Raw genomic sequence first — 18651 nt, 5'->3', positions numbered from 1 at the left:
GATTGGGAGTCGAGTGCCTAAACCTACTGGGCCATGCTGGACCTCTGAAATGATACCTAATAAAAATAGTTTAATTTTATCGTTTTACAAATCAGTAAAAGCAAGGGAATTGAAATTTCGTTAACAAACGTATAAAAGATGACCGGTCTGAATATATTATGGTTTATTTGTGTGTCTAAACCTTCTTCAAGCGATATTTTAAATTTTTGGTTTGTGAAGCATCTTTTTAAAGTTTCAACTCAAAAAGGAACGGTCAGTTGTCAAAACGTTATGTAACTGATTTTCCATAAAATTTGTTAGTTTCTTACATCACTGAAATTATGGTGCGTAGCATTACGCTAAAACAAATAAGCAAGAACAACATTATGGTGTGTAGCATTACGCTAAAAAAACAAACAAGAACGACATTATGGTGTGTAACATTGCGCTAAAACAAATAAGCAAGAACAACATTATGGTGTGTAGCATTACGCTAAAACAAATAAGCAAGAACAACATTATGGTGCGTAGCATTACGCTAAAACAAATAAGCAAGAACAACATTATGGTGCGTAGCATTACGCTAAAACAAATAAGCAAGAACAACATTATGGTGTGTAGCATTACGCTAAAAAAACAAACAAGAACGACATTATGGTGTGTAACATTACGCTAAAAACAAACAAACAAGAAAGACATTATGATGTGTAGCATTACGCTAAAAAAACAAACAAACAAGAAAGACATTATGGTGTGTAGCATTACGCTAAAAAACAAACAAGAACGACATTAAACAAATAGTTTTCTTTATTTGTATATCTAGTACTTTTTTCATAAGTCAAGATTATATTTAAATCAGAAAAATAGAACAACATTAAAGAAATAATAATAATTTTAACAGAACATCATTTTCAAGAATTACACATATGTATATATATTGTTTTTAACGTTGCATCCAACCAATCACCTTCCAGGATATCTTGCGTAATCACAACTTGTAAAAACCTTTAGCCAGTGAGGTTTTCGTAATAGTTTTCACTAGAAAGAAAAGAGCACAAGTAGCGCTATAATCAACTATGAATTTATTTTCAAGTATTCTCAGTCACTGCTATTAGGGCCCCGGCATGGCCAGGTGGGTTAAGGCGTTTTACTCGTAATTAAAAAGAAACGAACAAAACAAACACTGTTATTATAATTGGGTGAGGATATGCTTTGTGCATTTGGTTAATGGTTTAGGCATCTCGGAACAATTTAAACTGGTTTGTTCTGAATTTCGCGCAAAGCTACACGAGGGCTATCTGCGCTAGCCGTCCCTAATTTAGCAGTGTAAGACTAGAGGGAAGGGAGCTAGTCATCACCACCCACCGCCAACTCTTAAGCTACATTTTTACCAACAAACAGTGGGATTGACTGTAACTTTATCACGCCCCCAAGGCTGAAAGGGCGAGCATGTTTAGTGTGACAGGGATTACGAGTCGCGCGTCTTAACCACCTGATCATGCCGGGCCACACATTTTAGGCATAATATTAAATAGACTGAAGTGTAACTTACAACTAAATAAAAACTCAATGCGACTAAAGTTTGGTAAAACATTAATATAATTAACTGAAATAGAATTAACGTTTGATTAACTTATCAGAAATTATTACTTGAATTATATATTATTAAAAGTTGATTGAGTCCTCAATAATAATTACTGGAGTAAAATATTCATGAAAGTTATCTAAGTTGTAGACGTACCATCCAGTTACGTTAGCAGGAATGTCACACAAGGACGAGATTGGATTAAAGACGAGACCTTCGTCACAACTCAACAATCGGGGAACTCGTCTCGTGCCAGAGGTATCGTTGTTGTCTACCACACACACGAACAGTTTTTTACAATCTAACGAGTGAGGGTAACGTGGGTTTCCGAACCGTCGTATCTCCTCGGGAGTTGGATCAGGGCATTGGAAACCCAGAAATGCTGAAATAAAGCGAACATATTTTTTTTTTTACAAGAAATATGAACTGAAAAACAGACAAAACATTTAAGGTACTTAAAAGTACCTAAAGCATATAACACTTTAAATCTTGAATGATTTTATTTTCTTTGTTACAGGGGAAAATGCACTTTATAATTAGAAAATATGATTTATTATTTCGAAAGCGAAGTCATGGACTTTTATCAGAATCAATTTACTTGTTTGCTGCTGAGGGAAAACTTCACAACGGACTATCAGTAATCTGGTTATTGGAAATAACAAAACCCAATATTTAGTGTTATAAGACATGATTAGCAATGGTACCAGACTTGCCGTGAAACTACCAACATATTAAATGTCTTTTTGTTTATTATTTTTTAGAATAAAGCTACAAAACGAATTATCTGTACACTACCCATCACGGGTATCGATACTCGATTTTATGAGCCCTTGGACTTCCAGCTGAGCTGTTAGGGACGGGTTCTGTTAAATAGAGCAAGTTAATTTATCGAATACGTTTCTCACTGTATTAAACACCTACCTCCATTCGCTATGGATTATTGTAGAATGACCCAAAAATGACCGAGACGTATTTGCCTTAGTATTCTTCCGCGTGATTGTAAAATAATCCACTATCGTCGTTAGAAAGAACATTATCAAAACTGTTTAAAAACAACATAAATATGCGTTTAGACTATTGTTTGGATACTCAGAAAACATTCCCTTTATTTCTATTGTGTCGTAATACATTTTAAGCACACACGAGGCAAACAATAACAAGTTTGCAAACTTCCCTGTTATAAACATTTTATACTTAACTATATATGTTAAGCTGGAGTTATAATGGATGGATATGTTTGGACTATTTTTAGCAAGTATAAATCTAATTTGTAAACAAACAGTGAAACATAATAAGTAGGGGTAATTTATTAGATAATACCATTAAGAAGAAACAAAGAAAAATATAATTTTGACGTTTAGTTCATTGTTAAATTTAAGGATACAATTTTACTTTTACAGGTAAAAACCCTTCGATATTTAAGTAGTTTTCTTGTTTCTTTTCTAGCTGTGACTGTCAGTATGTTCAACTGAAATTCAGGTCATCAGTCAGTTTTTACAGGTAAAAACCCTTCAATATTTAAGTAGTTTTCTTGTTTCTTTTCTAGCTGTGACTGTCAGTATGTTCAACTGAAATTCAGGTCATCAGTCAGTTTTTACAAGTAAAAACCCTTCAATATTTAAGTAGTTTTCTTGTTTCTTTTCTAGCTGTGACTGTCAGTATGTTCAACTGAAATTCAGGTCATCAGTCAGTTTTTACAAGTAAAAACCCTTCAATATTTAAGTAGTTTTCTTGTTTCTTTTCTAGCTGTGACTGTCAGTATGTTCAACTGAAATTCAGGTCATCAGTCAGTTTTTACAGGTAAAAACCCTTCGATATTTAAGTAGTTTTCTTGTTTCTTTTCTAGCTGTGACTGTCAGTATGTTCAACTGAAATTCAGGTCATCAGTCAGTTTTTACAGGTAAAAACCCTTCGATATTTAAGTAGTTTTCTTGTTTCTTTTCTAGCTGTGACTGTCAGTATGTTCAACTGAAATTCAGGTCATCAGTCAGTTTTTACAAGTAAAAACCCTTCGATATTTAAGTAGTTTTCTTGTTTCTTTTCTAGCTGTGACTGTCAGTATGTTCAACTGAAATTCAGGTCATCAGTCAGTTTCTTTGTTCTGAAATATTTGCCCAAAGCTACACGATGATTACGTGAGCATAGATGTCCCTAATTTGTATTTTAATCTGCACTAGCCATTCCTAATTTAGCAGCGATAAACTAGAGGGAAGGCAGCTAGTCATCATCACTTACCGCCAAATCTTGGGCTACTCCTTTACCAATGAATTGTGGAATTAACCACACACTATTACGTACGCGTGACTGAAAGGGAAAGAGCGTACACTGACGAGGATTCGAACCCGTGACCCGCAGGTTGCGAGTCGATCGCCCTAACCACCAGACTAGAACAAGGACAAGAGGGCGCCCCCAAGCATATTTTTGCCAACATTGTTTATGATTTTTTTACTTTGAGGGCACATCTCGGGTAGAAAAGCGCCCTCAAAGTGAAAAACATATTCGAAGTCCTGTAGTGAAGAAAAAATTAGTCAAAAGTGCTCTTGTCAGCTCTTACTGTCTAACCATCCAGTGGGATGTTACTGTTATATCGCGTTTTGCTTGTTTGTTTTTTACAACACTGGATCGCAAAACCATGAACCATCAGACTCACAATTCGGGCACGCTATCCACACAGTCACGTCTTGTGACTTACATTGTATTATTACCACTGCCACTTCACAACATTTTCCATTCTGGTTGGATCCCCAGTGACACAACGATATGTCTAACACCACTAGAAACCAGGTTTCGATACCAGCGATGGGCAGAGCACAGATAGTTCATTATGTAGCTTTGTGATTAATTCCAAATGAGCAAACAAAAATATTCTGTTTGTTTCTTCAGTAATATACTCTAAATCATCACAAGGTTGTAGCGCCTCCGTTTTAAACACTTATTATTTTTCTTTAGTAATCAAGTTCACGTAATTAAGTAACAAACCTAAAACCTGTCGTTCATCAACAAAACAGTTATTTCATTTTTGTGATTTCATTCCTAACTCACAAAGTTTCTTGTGTTTACATGCACATTCTTGTGTGTTACTTCCTTGTTTACATGCACATTCTTGTGTGTTACTTCCTTGTTTACATGCACATTCTTGTGTGTTACTTCCTCATGTGCCCCCGCTAGTAGAGCGGTATGTCTCCGGATTTACAACGCTAAAATCAGGGGTTCGATTCACCTTGGTGGGCTTAGCAGATAGCCCTTTGTGGCTTTGCTATACGTAAAACACACACACACACTTCCTCATGTAACACAGCTGATTTCTTTAACATGAACTGATATACCACCTGATATATAAAACCGTTTAGCATAAACATAAAAATTTACGTACAAACATGGATTATTTGTTAATCTGATCTAAATACAACTATTGCTGTAGTTTCTCAAAGGGGCTGTGCTAATTAGAACTAATTCACTGGAAATACAACTATTGCTATAGTTTCTCAAAGGGGCTGTGCTGATTAGAACTAAGTCACTGGATTTGATAAGTTAGACCCATCAGTAGAAAACACAAAAAAACATTAACTGTAGCACAGAAATCAAAATGACTGCATAATGAATTAACGTGCGATATGTCAGAAAGTTAAGTTAATATACTCTTCAAAAAAAGAAACGCAAAAGGGATATTTTTGTTATTTTAAAGAGAAATATATGTAATAACGTTACAAGCTCAGAGTATGTGATGTTACACGTGTTAAGGCACTGATTGTCAGACAAAAATGACAATAAACGTTGTGCACTTTGAAAACGGAGGAAAACATCGGATTTTTCGCCAAAACGCATGCGTGTCCAATAAATTTGTTTCAGAGATCTGTATGTTCTGCAAGTGCAACATGTGCAAAATCCTTATAAAAGTGACGGGTTCTCGGTTTCCATAGCTCAGTGTTAAGCCACCGACACACAATACAGTTATGCCAAGACTGTCTGAAGCACAACGCAACAACGCCATTGGTCGATAAGAAGCAGGCGAATCTCGATCAGATGTTGTTAGATCTGTGAATGTCCACCCAAGCACCATCACAAGGCTATGGAATCGTCACCAACAACATGGATCAACTCGTGACCATCCACGATTTGGCAGACCTCGTGTGACCACGCCCACACAAGATCGCAACATCCGGTTACGTCACCTTCGGGATAGAACCACCACTGCGACGTCTACTGCCTCAACCATACCAGGGCTGCATAGGATTTCCGATCAGACCGTATGCAACTATCAACGAGATTCTTAGGCCCCATGTGCAACCCATCATGGTGAACGTCAACGACGTTTTTCAACATGACAACGCCCGTCCTCACACAGCCCGACTCACAACTGTCTTCTTGAGACACCACAACATCAACGTTCTTGCCTAGCCCTCCAGATCACCAGATTTAAACCCCATCGAACATCTTTGGGACGAGTTGGACCGACGTCTGCGACAGCGACAACTTTAACTGCAGACTCTACCTCAACTTGCAGCATCTTTGCAGGCTGAGTGGAGAGCCATTCCACAGGACGTGATTCGTCATTTCATCGCTTCCATAGGCAGGAGATGCCAAGCAGTTATTGATGCTCACGGGGGGCATACTCGTTATTGACGTTGAGTGACGTTAAACTTCACCTAGTGAGCGTGGACTTCGCCTTTGCAGACTTTGGATGTTCAGCAGTTAATGTGCAAAGTTTCACACATGTCATACAGAACTACCCGGAATAAACTTGTTAACAATTTGTCTCATATTTTGCCTTTTGTGTTTCTTTTTTTGAAGAGTATATAATAAAGGTATGGTGCTATCTTTGTGATTAGCATTTTGCAGGCTTCGCTATGAAGCTCGAAGACAGACTTTTCAAATGTCAGAAAGTATTGCTGAAAGAAGATAAACAGACTCACGGAATATAAAGTACCACCACAACTAATCTGTAGGACCACCAGTTGCTGTGATATGCAGACATTTTAGTTGTTTTTATTCATACTAAACTTATTTAATAAAATAAACAATTCATCTACCTAATGCATAAAAGTGTATACAAGTTTAAAGTTAGTGATTGTCTAAATTTTATTCGCCCTAGTTACTTATTGTTCTGGATCATTTTCCTATGGTGTCACGCGTAATTTCTCGCAAGAAATTTAAAGGCGGGCAGTAATATTTTTCACTGGAAAGTTAGGTGATGCCTTGATATTACATCTAAACTATTTGTAATAAACAGTAACGTAGGTAATGCACACCCTGGAAATACTATAATTGTAGTACTGTGATGTTTTTCATTCTGAACAAGAGTTACAAGTTCTTTACAGAAGTCTAGAGATTTCTGGAAGTTTTCAGGATCTCTTAAAGCATTATCCTACATCTTATATTCTTTTTTTTAATGAATAAAGTTAGTTTTAAGTACCAAGTCCCTTTATTTCCCACAATTCAATCATTAACCAAGATTACATTATATATATTGGTTAACATTATTTAGCAAACAATTAAGATAATATTCATGTCTAAAGAAATAAATGTATTAAAAGCAGCAAAACCAAATCTGTGAGTAAATAAAACACGTTTATAATATAAAACAAGCTATGATGAAACTTTAACCAAAATAAAGGTAGTAGATAACAAAGTGGGAAATATAAGACGTGTCCTAGTCTTCGGAAGCGACTGTGAATACTTTCTATTAGTCTTAGCCGTCATTCGAAAAGCTTCGCGTGCAAAGAAGAAAAAAATAATATAAATATCAAATACGAGAGCAAGATGTGGGTGCCCCAGCCAACAACGTTCCAATTTACATCGTCCATAACTGACTGAAAACAGCTGTGAGAAAGTGGCTGCCTTTACAAGAACATCAATGGTAACAATTAGGGGCATACCGTTGGGGACGGTGAGAAAGTTCAGCCTCCATCGTCTTAATAAAAGCTCAAATTAATTAGGTATCATTAGTTAGAAAATCAGACAGATTATACAAGAATATACAGTCAAACATCGATATAAGGCGCTAGTTGGGGTCCAAAAAATTCGACCGCGTTGTATCTGATTGCGCCTTGATTATATATTTTTTTGACCCTCGGGGTGAGCGATAATGCAAAATTTACGCGTTTTGTAGTGAAATAAAGAAAAACAAACAAAACTACTTACACCAATGATATAGCATTTTATTTATTTATTTTTATTTATTAAACTCAATTTTAAGACTGAAATTAAATGTAAAAAGCAGAATTCTAAAGAAATTTATCGAATTCATTACTTTGATGGGGGCTGATATTCTAAAAGTAGTTCCGTCAGAGCAATCATGTGATCGTTTTTACGATTAGACGCTGATTAAAATTAGTTCAATTTTAAAAGTTAATACATATAGTAATTAATTTTGATAATTTATTTACTAATTATTAAAATCTAAGTACAAACTGAAGTCAAATAATTACCAGATAAAAAAATGTCATGGCAAAGTTTAAGATACGAATTCAGTACTGAAACAAAAACGGATTTTTCAAAAAATTTAATAACAATAAAATATAGTAAGCACATAAAACAAGTTGAAATGCACAAATTTATAGTTACTCAGTAGTCTTCTTTCTTTCAAAAGCCTCCAAAAGTGTCTGTTGTCTTCCTCCTTGGTTCCGCATCCTCTTCGCAGTTCTCATTAGGTCCTGAATCTGTAGTATCTTGCAAATTCCTAGATTGTGGTGTTCTGCCCAATATAGAAGTTGTTCTGTGTACTGTACTGCCTGAGTTGAGGTGATGCAATTCCTGAGTTCTTCTGGAATGGGGTCATCTTCTTCTTCTTCATCTGGAGTGGTAAAATCTGTGGGTGCTGCCGCTGGGTTCTCTATTGCTTTCTGGATCTCTTCATCTGTGAGGGGTGGCTGGGTCTTGGCTTTCTTCCTCTGTAGTCCTGTCATTCTCTCTACCTGGTTGCAGAATTCTCTCAGTTGATCTTCATTCTTCAGCCAACCTCGAAGTGTAGACTCTGGAACTCCTATTTCTTTCGTAATCTTGGTCCTGCTTCCCCGTTCCGGATTCGCTGCACAATCTGTATCTTCTCTTGTACTGTGTAAGCATTCCTTTTGGTGCCTCTCTTCTCCATGGGTATAAATACGCTGTATGTTGAAAAAATATGAAAATCGCAGTCTGTCGCCACCGGATGGTCACTATCCCATTCACTCACGACAAAATTGATTCGGTCGACGAAATTCTGCCTACGAGCTGGTGTTACAAGACCTTTCAGTTATTCGGCGATATTAGAATAAAAGGGAATAGCTGACGTCACAGATTTCCAAGAAACTATTTCGTCTGAAAGCTTCTGGGGAGCGAGCTGTTTCTTAGAAATTTATATGGTTTCAACATTGACGCTATCGTTTGCAGCACTTCATGCCACTGTCACTGGTGTATGAGTGTATATGACTCATCCTTCGTCATCCATCGGTCGATCAAGGATGACTTGTGGTTTTAATGAAAATAAAGTTTTGATACTTCTTGCCTACGCACTGAGAGCTATCCTATGACTGGCAGATTATGTACCTTACTGCAGTTGACAGCACCAGGAATTATTACATGCAGGCCGGGGTTTGATCACAATATGTGGCATGAAAACCATACAAAAAGATTGAAGTGGATTTGATTTTTGATCACATTAACCGGCTGATTACATTAAGCAGTGGTAATATTAAGCGGCGGCCTCTGTAGAAACCCCAAAAAATTTGGGGCCTAAGACCCCATCGCGCCCAACTGATTATCGCGCTTTATCGATGCGTTTTATATCGATGTTTACCTGTATATACTTTCTTACGTATCTGGTCATTGCTTGGGAAAGACATATGGCCCCCAGGATGATCTATTGATGTCCGAGTTCAGAATTTGAATCTTCTAAATTACTCCCCACGGAGAATTAAGGGCATGTGACAGAATTGGTGACAATCAGCCCAGCGGTTGAACATTTATAAGAGTACACAACATAATGGGAAGTCATAAATGTTCCATAAAGATGACATGAGATGGACAAATCCAAACCGAACCGCCCCACGTTACTACCCTCAGGCCCTGATACACAACATCTCAAGGTTGGTGACAATAAGGACAGTAGTTCGCAAGTTATAAACGGACACTCTTAACTTACTGGTTGTTTGTTTTGTTTTTATCAGATAATGGTTTATAGATATAAGTGTAAACCTATGGTTTAGTTCCAAGCTACCATCACACTGTCATTATAAACACAGCAACGTGTGTGATTTACATTGTAATAATTTCTCACAGTTTACTGTTATTATTGGCCTGTACATTACTCAAGTAGTTTCGTTAATTGCTGGTTTTATATACGCCTATATGAAAGTTTTTGTTGTGCTACAACACCTGTAAACAACAACAACAATTGTGAAATTCCTCTCACCTTCACTGTCGCATTCCGCAACCATATCTGGCCAGTTACAGGTTCTGATATTAGGACTGTAAGCCAAACCTTCTGGACATGTAAACTCGTAAGCAAAACCTTCGACACATCGCCAGAATTTGCCGCAATCTGTCTCGTGAGGATAATCACCCCATTGACGGGCACAGTGCTCGGATGGTTGAGCAGGTTCTAGACCAAGAATTAAAAAAAAATCAACATTGAGCCACATTAATTTATCTTATTAAAACGTAGGGTCGTCATCATTAACAATCGGTAGACAAAAATCAACATTAAGTCACATTAATTTATCTTATTAAAACGTAGGGTCGTCATCATTAAATATCGGTGAACAAAAATCAACATTGAGCCACATTAATTTATCTTATTAAAACGTAGGGTCGTCATCATTAACAATCGGTAGACAAAAATCAACATTAAGTCACATTAATTTATCTTATTAAAACGTAGGGTCGTCAATATTAAAAATCGGTGAACAAAAATCAACATTGAGTCACATTAATATATCTTATTAAAACGTAGGGTCGTCAATATTAAAAATCGGTGGACAAAAATCAACATTGAGTCACATTAATTTATCTTATTAAAACGTAGGGTCGTCAATATTAAAAATCGGTGAACAAAAATCAACATTGAGTCACATTAATTTATCTTATTAAAACGTAGGGTCGTCATCATTAAAAATCGGTGAACAAAAATCAACATTGAGTCACATTAATTTATCTTATTAAAACGTAGGGTCGTCATCATTAAATATCGGTGAACAAAAATCAACATTGAGCCACATTAATTTATCTTATTAAAACGTAGGGTCGTCATCATTAAAAATCGGTGGACAAAAGTTTTGTGGATAGAAGAATTTTGACGTATAACATTTTTATTGATGCAGATACAGTAATAAAATCAGTTTCTTAACTTTTTATATTATTATATTATATTTTTATATTAGTATATTGAATCGTTGGATTGTAAAGTATGTTGTGGTGGATCTCTGGAAATTCCGGAGAACGTGCAAAGATGTGTGTGTGTTTGAGCAGTTTTCAGTGAGTGAGTTTTAAAACTAATTTCATTAAGTGATGTTAAACAAACAAGAGAACTATCTTCTTCCACCTGCAAAATTTATTTATTTTTACTGTCGTCCATTAGTTTAACTAAAAAAAACTATAAAGAAACTCAAGAATATTGCAATAAGCTAGATAAATGTTATTAGTTTATGATAGAATGAAACACTAAAACACGTCAATAATATTTTTGTGTAATTTTCGATATTTAGAAATCAGTTATAAAGTTACCTATATTGCTGAGTAGCTGCTGGCTTGATCAGAAGAAGGTTATGTACATTCTAGTAAAACGATTAACTGTTTAACATCAAGTTTATTAACTGGGAGTAAGACATCTGAACTGTGAGTACACACACAAACGTGTGTATATATAGACTAGAAGTATATACAACCATAAAATTTCAAAGCCATAAACAAAAACACATTAAACACTATTTTTGTAAATACGCTGCATTTTTTAAAAAGGATCCTAGGACACAAGCTACAACGTGGGATTATAAAATGTATCCTAGGGTTTGGAGGTGACTGCGGAAATAGGACCCACATTGCGGTGGGGATACACCGTCTATCAGTGTCTCTCCACCGCAATGTGGGTCCTCTTCCGCACTCACCTCCAAACCCTAGGATACATTTTATAATCCCACGTTGTAGCTTGTGTCCTAGGATCCTTTTTTTTTTAAATGTGCAGCATATTTAAATAATTTTTTTTTAAAGTTCATGTTAATGTGTTTTGATTTATGGCTTGAAAGTTTATGTTTATAATATAATTCATCAGAAGTTGGGATTTGCTGTTATTAATGCAGTCCTTCCTCACGATTTTGTTTATTCATTTAAATTCATTTAAGTATAATTATTCAATTTTACTAAAATATGCATGCACTAGGAGTATATATGTATACATACATCTATACACATACCTGAACCAGGAGTACATATGTACGCGCGCACACTTGAACCAGTCAACATACCTGTTATATATATCTATGACTGTGTATGTATAATTTGTGTGATTGTTAAAAACATATTAAATATTAAAACTTAAGTGATTTTTCAGGTCTGAAAACGAAACCTGGAAACCATTGGTTTAAATCATACAACAGCACACACACACACTTCTCTATAGCAACATTCTACTTACGATAGTAAGTTTAGAAGACAAAACTTACGTAGATCGGGTCTGGTACTACAGTCAACGTCCTGGATGTAATCACAGCGGGGATTGAAGTGGGACACTTGGTCATTGAAAGCCAAACCATCAGGACACAATCCCTCACTGAGCTCACCTTCACGACAGACGTAGTATCTGTCACACTGTCTTTCATGTGGAAAAAACCCGTTAGGTTCAGGACATTGGCTCCATCCTGGAAAACATTCCAGAGGCGGTAATAGACTTCAGAAAACAATTATCATTATTGGTTTGTGTAGAAGATGAATGATTTATATATAAGTTATATAATATATTCCGAGTATAGTTTAAAGGGGTTGGTTTGTTTGTTTGAATTTCGCGCAAAGATACACGAGGGCTATCAGCGCTAGCCGTCCCTAATTTAACAGTGAAAGACTAGAAGGAAGACAACTAGTAATCATCACACACCACCAACTCTTGAGCTACTCTTTTAACAACGAATAGTGGAATTGACCGTCACATTATAACGCCCCCACGGCTAAAAGAGTGCGCATATTTGGTGTGACGGGGATTCTAACCCGCGACTCTCAGGTTACGAGTCGAGTGTCCAAACCATCTGGCCATGCTGAGCCTATTCTATTACAGTACTCATAATTATCTATAGATTTATTTGGGGAGGGAAGCTTTAGTTAGGAGTGCCATCTGGTGAGAGAGTGTGAGATCCCCACTTCAGAAGATTTTGTTGGGAAAATTCTACAAAATGTTGGAGCAGAAAAGTAGATAGAGCCTATTGCATAGCTTTGTCTTTTAAAGAAACAGACAAGAAAATAAATAATTGAAGAGTTTTTAAGTTAAATTTTACGTTAATTGTTTTATTAATTGTCCAGCGTCAGTTTTCAACAAGGTGCGTTATGTGTTCAGTTCATTACGCTATTATTTTTCTCAACTATCTTTACCAAAACAAAAGAAATGTCGACTGTTAGAAAAGTGTTGAAAAACATTTATCAAACATTCCTCGAGTTCATAAGACGAGACTTAATTAAATATTTACTCTGTTTACAATGCATCTGGAAATTTAAATATGGTTAGGTTTTATTTTGGGAATTTTGCTTTTAGTTTTTCTAAACTACAACCCCACAATCAGAACATTTTTTAAAACAGAAGTACGTCTACAACAATTATGAAACAAAATTTTGGCTCACGTCACTAACAAGCTTTACCGTATAAAGCTGTGTAATCCCCGATTAAACAACATCAAAAAACAATCAAAACACGTCCCTAACTCTCACCCTTTCTCTCCAGGCCTCTTCCCTCAGTTTTCTTCGTCCCCTTTTTGAGCTTATAAAACGTTGTCTGCCTTCCCGTTACACCTTACGACTTTGCTACATACGTGGGTATAAAAGGACAATGACTAGAATGACCTATATATGTAGATAAATCTCCAAGATCTGGAATACAACAAGCAATAAAACCGCACTTATTGTATTCTAAATCACTTAAAACTTCTATTCTTTTTTAAAAGGGTTCGGTGTCACATAGAGATTAATGTGTCGGGCTGAGGATAGGAAAGTCTAGCCCTCGAGCAGTGTGAAAAATCTCCACACTGCCAGCTATGAAAGTTTGTAAACGTAGCAAGTAATCCAGCTAATTAGTTAAGAATACCCAAGTAGATGGCGCGTGCTGCTAACTCTTCATCCACCATCTGGTTGATAGTTTTAAAATTAGGGATGGTTATACTGTGTTTGAGCCTTATGGTCGCTAATGGAGAATACAGTGCTGTCTAGGTTGAAAATACACAATATTTTTTTTATAAAGATATGAGCATTTTGTGCGACAATAAGATGAAGTAACATAATTTGGTCGGTTGGCTTCGTATCACACAAGCTACTCGAGGGCTATCTGCGCTGACTGTCCCTAATTTAGCAATGAAAGACTAAATAGAAAACAGCTAGAAAATACCATCCACCACCAAAACTCGAGCTACTTTTTAAACAAAGAATAGTTGGATTGACTTTTACACTATAAAGACCCCACAGCTAACAAGGCAAGGATTTTAGGTGAAGAGGGTTCGAACCCGACGTACCTAAGTTGCGAATCTGACGTCCTAACCACCACGTCATAAATAAGTAACCAAACATCATTATATCATATACTTGCCTAACATATTGATTATGGTATAAACCAATGGTCAGTGTTAACTTATTCCGATTGGTCATTCCATATGTGTTGTAAAATGAAGAGGGGGCGATTAAAGTTAGATCAGTTTTGTTGGATTCAACTCGTAGTTTGTTTAGTAAATTCTTGTCAGTGCATTTAATTTGGTTACTTTAACTAGAGCATTTATTTTAATATTTATTGTAGAATTTTTGGTTTTCATTTAACTGGATTTTTATCCTCTTAAAACATTTTTTTCAGTACGTCTGTATTGTCCTACTACTCGACTCTATAGTTAAAAAAGTGGTAATAACAGTTTATCTAAGATGCGTGTGTTTTCTTATAGCAAAGCCATATCGGGCTCTCTGTTGAGCCCACCGAGAGGAATCAAACCCCTGATTTTAACGTTGCAAGTCCGTAGACTTACCGCTGTACTAGCGTGGACATCTAAGATGCTGCTAGGAATGATTATATTGAATAAACTCAAACATCTGGACCACTACTAGTTTCAAATTATATTAGAAAAATCAAAGATTTGAATTAGGTTTTCAAATATTTACAGATTTGGGTTAACGATTGTAAATAACATAACGTTTTTTATTTTTCTATGTACAGATGAACTTCTTCGAGGCTCAGTTAATATTACAACCACTTTTGTACGTCCTGCGAGTTGCACTTGATTCTTTCTTCAATATTACTTTTAATAACAGTATTGGTTGGAAGGTTTAAGTTAACAAACCTCGTGCGATATTGGGATTACGGCAGAAAACACCCACTTATAGTGAAGCAGCGTATAATAAACATGATACGTGAGAAAAGTTTATTAGCTACTGGTCTGATTTCAATTATGATCTAGCAGGTAGCTTCCTTTAATCAAAGTTAATTTAGTCGTTTTTAATTATCAGAGATGTTTATCAGGATATACTCTCCGAGTTCTATACAGTTGACCATAATGCCTCGTCTGTTGTTGTTTTGTGCAGAAGAAATGTGTCACCAATATTGCAATACCTTGTTAGCTATAAGTAGATAACCAGAACGTACAAATGTGTAAACATAACGATAGTACACTGTGAACAGCCTAGTGGACTAAATATTAGGAGTATATTTTTAAAATACACAAAAGTTCTTATCCATTGTACATAATACAAGTATTTCATTGCAACATCCCTCCATGGTTACTTGACATCGAGTGAGATGCAAGGACCGAGGTTAAGAGAATTCTATTTAGCAGCCAAGTTCCAATGGAGCGAGTGATACAGGCTTTATTATACATTATATTATACTTTACGACCCGAGTCGAAATTGTTCGCGAAATGTAATAAATTGGGAATTCAATACCTTCGTTTCTTTCTGGGTGAGACTGCTGCCATTTGCGAATTCGACAGTGGTCATTCTTTACCCACAGAATATAAATATATTGATTGATATATATATATGTTAAGCTTGCGTCAACGGTTGGATTATGATTACACCCTAGACGAGTTTCTCACACAGGCTCCCTTTCCCGTGTGTAGCCCATGACGTAGAGCTGTCCTTTATAATACTGAATCACCAACCAGTCAATAACGACCCTCTGGTGGTGCTTTATACATGTTACTTATTAATTTTAATACATCTAGCAAGTGACATCAGCTCTGACGCAATCAGAGAACATTGCAGTAGTTTGTTGAGTGGATATATTCCCGCCAAATTTGGAAAAGCATGAGTAACTTACAAAGGGCAGTAGGTGGTGTCTGTTAGCCATTTTTCTGTAATTAGAAAGGTTCAAGGTTGAACAAGAAGAGTTTTACAATGTCAAAGGTTGAGCAGCTTTGGGTGATGGTCAAGCCAAACCGAACACTAAACAGTTCAACACTTATCTTCCTTCCTCAGACTCTTCTTGTGATTAGAAATCTTTTCTTGGGCCTCCTTGAAAATATCCGATCGGTACGAGATGCTTTTCGCTTCCAGTGTTTCTATAGATCGTTACTTTTGCCATAGTTAAATTTTATTTGACCTTTACCTCAAGACGGCTGGTATGGATATTAACACTTTTACCAAAATAAAGCAGAGAACAACGCTTCGATGTACTTAAGTCATCTCCTCGTCATCACAAATTACTTCTTTGACCTCTTCTATAGCGAACTAATCAGTTACGGATGTTCCGTCGTTATCACATCTCCAACTTGTGCGCTGTTAACATTCCGAACACTTGCGACCTTGCATTTGCAGGTCAACTCCAAACGTGATGCTACGGATATTTGTACAAAGCGAATGAAATGTTTGGAAGAAAATCATGTGCCCCCAATGAAATTGCATTTGAACAACTGATAGCCAGAAGCAAATTTAACGTAATAGTACTTCTGTTTTTCAGGACTTCCTACATTGTTAAGTTCATCATACAATAACCTATATTCCAAAAATTCCGCATTTTATTTGGAGTGGGGGACACAAATTAATAGTGCCAGGTGGTTAAGGCATTTGATTCTAAACCTGAGAGTCGCAGGTTCGAATTCCCCTCACACCAAACACGCTCGCCCTTTCAGCTATGGAAGTGGTATGATGTGACAGTCATTTCCACTATTTGTTGGTAAAAAGAATAGCCCCCCCACCCAAAAAAAACAAAGTAATTTTGATCCACGGACCCAATGTGGTCTAGTTGAGCCAACACAGACTGCCATATAAGATTAATTACGTATTGCCTATACATCAAAACTTTCGCTTCCAAAATATGAATTAAAAAAAAATCAGATTATTATTGCAGCCCTACTTCCCATGAAAATACGTACAAGTTATTGGTAAAAATCAATATATATTTCCTAAAACTCTTCTAAGTACGATACCAGAAACATCTGCAGACAGACCCATGATGATTAACTGTTGCCAGTGGCTCAAATCCACATTATGCCCGATCTAAATGTCATGTTAACAAAATTAGGTTTTCGAGTTTTAGTAATGATTATAGCAAAGAAACGATACGAAACAATGGATGCTTTGAACCAAAGAACTGTTGAAAATTTCATTAGGGCCATTCCTAATATGCTAAGCAAGATGACACACCGAATAATATGCTGTTCTGGAAATGAAGGTCGACTGACGGACATTTTGGATTATTAATTAAACCTATTGTTGGTCTGTGATAATAAGATAAACACGCCCACATGCAATTATTTTATTTCATGTAAACTATCTTTACTTGATGTGGAGATGTACAGAACTTTTTGCCTACCCGATATACGACACATTTCAGTGATCTCGAAAAACCCACTTGTTGAGAAATTTATATGAAAAAACGGCTCGTTTGGGTTGGGTAAAATATTTTCTCAACCCAAACGAGCCGTTTCTGCATATAAAAATACGACACATTTGAACAGATATACCTCATTTTCACAGCTTATTTCATAATAATGTATATTTAAAAAGTTAATATTAGCACGTTATGCTGAAAAATCTATATGAATAAAATAATAATTTAAATAAATTGTTTTTGCACCTTGAATATTTACACTTTGATAAACTTTCTACGAATACATTGACAACCACTTAGCCACATTTTATAAAAACGATTTTGGCAGTTACGCCATTAAAATTACTGTCTTCATCATCCAGCATGCTCGATTTGATGGCCATGATTAACTACTATTGTACGACATCGAAACTTGCATTGCCACAAATTGAATGTTGACATTTTACTGCACAAAACCATTCTAAATCTTTCGACTAAAAATAGTTTAATTCTACGAAAACATCGTTTTCCAGATAATCTCTTACCACCCAAATTTATATGTCGACATTTGGTAAGCAATTTTCAGACTTACCCATCTGGAAACTTCCAGCTAACAACACTACAGTAGCAAGAAACATCCCTTAAGTTTCTGCTCCTTCAATAAATATTATAAATGACGATTCGTGGAAAGTAGCGTGACGACTCGAGACACTTAGCTTGTCAGATGTAACTTTCACTTGACAATGTAAACAGGTCTCGAATGCTTACTTTATTGTAAAGTCTGCTCTTAAAGATTTCAGGAAAAGGTTTAGAAGGTCGCCAAGAAATTTCACTGATTGGCTAGCTGTTACTCACACTACCTCTTCTTGTGCCAAAAACCTTTTTCCTGCGGCAGTGTCACCTTAAATTTAACATCTCTAAACAGGTAAGGTGCAGGTCACTAGGTCATCTTTAGCAAAAAAGAAAATATTTTATAACTACTCCAACAAGCTGGTTTGTGTACGTAAACAGCATTAGGTATATTATTTAATGGAATTAAAATGAATGGTTTGAGTTTGTAGGCTTAGCGTTCTTTACAACAGTGACTTTCGTATTTAATAATAAACATTTTGTGACAGCATCAAACCATTAAAC

The 18651-nt window shown here is 36.1% G+C and overlaps 1 protein-coding gene across 1 annotated transcript; it reads right to left on the bottom strand.

The window, feature by feature from the left end:
- Nucleotides 1-768: 768 nt before the first annotated feature.
- On the bottom strand, nt 769-18332 carry LOC143245318 (protein obstructor-E-like). The gene is made up of 5 exons (XM_076491523.1): nt 18110-18332; nt 12199-12393; nt 9954-10142; nt 1721-1946; nt 769-1017 (listed from the first exon to the last, which is right to left on the bottom strand). Exons 1-5 carry the CDS (start codon nt 18153-18155, stop codon nt 987-989), a joined length of 687 nt encoding a protein of 228 aa, XP_076347638.1. The 5' UTR covers nt 18156-18332; the 3' UTR covers nt 769-986.
- Nucleotides 18333-18651: the final 319 nt, after the last annotated feature.

Source organism: Tachypleus tridentatus, chromosome 2, assembly GCF_004210375.1.
Source record: "Tachypleus tridentatus isolate NWPU-2018 chromosome 2, ASM421037v1, whole genome shotgun sequence".
NCBI classification, from domain to species: Eukaryota; Metazoa; Arthropoda; class Merostomata; order Xiphosura; family Limulidae; genus Tachypleus; species Tachypleus tridentatus.
This window is presented reverse-complemented; position numbering and strand designations above follow the sequence as displayed.

What these genes read in the sequence shown, in the direction of transcription:
- LOC143245318 (XM_076491523.1), bottom strand. Translation starts at nt 18,155, where the DNA reads ATGTTTCTTGCTACTGTAGTGTTGTTAGCTGGAAGTTTCCAGATGG. An exon ending in TAGTACCAGACCCGATCTAC is followed by an intron (nt 10,143 to 12,198) that starts GTAAGTTTTGTC and finishes TTCTTGGTCTAG; the next exon opens with AACCTGCTCAACCATCCGAG. An exon ending in TGCGGAATGCGACAGTGAAG is followed by an intron (nt 1,947 to 9,953) that starts GTGAGAGGAATT and finishes GCTTTATTTCAG; the next exon opens with CATTTCTGGGTTTCCAATGC.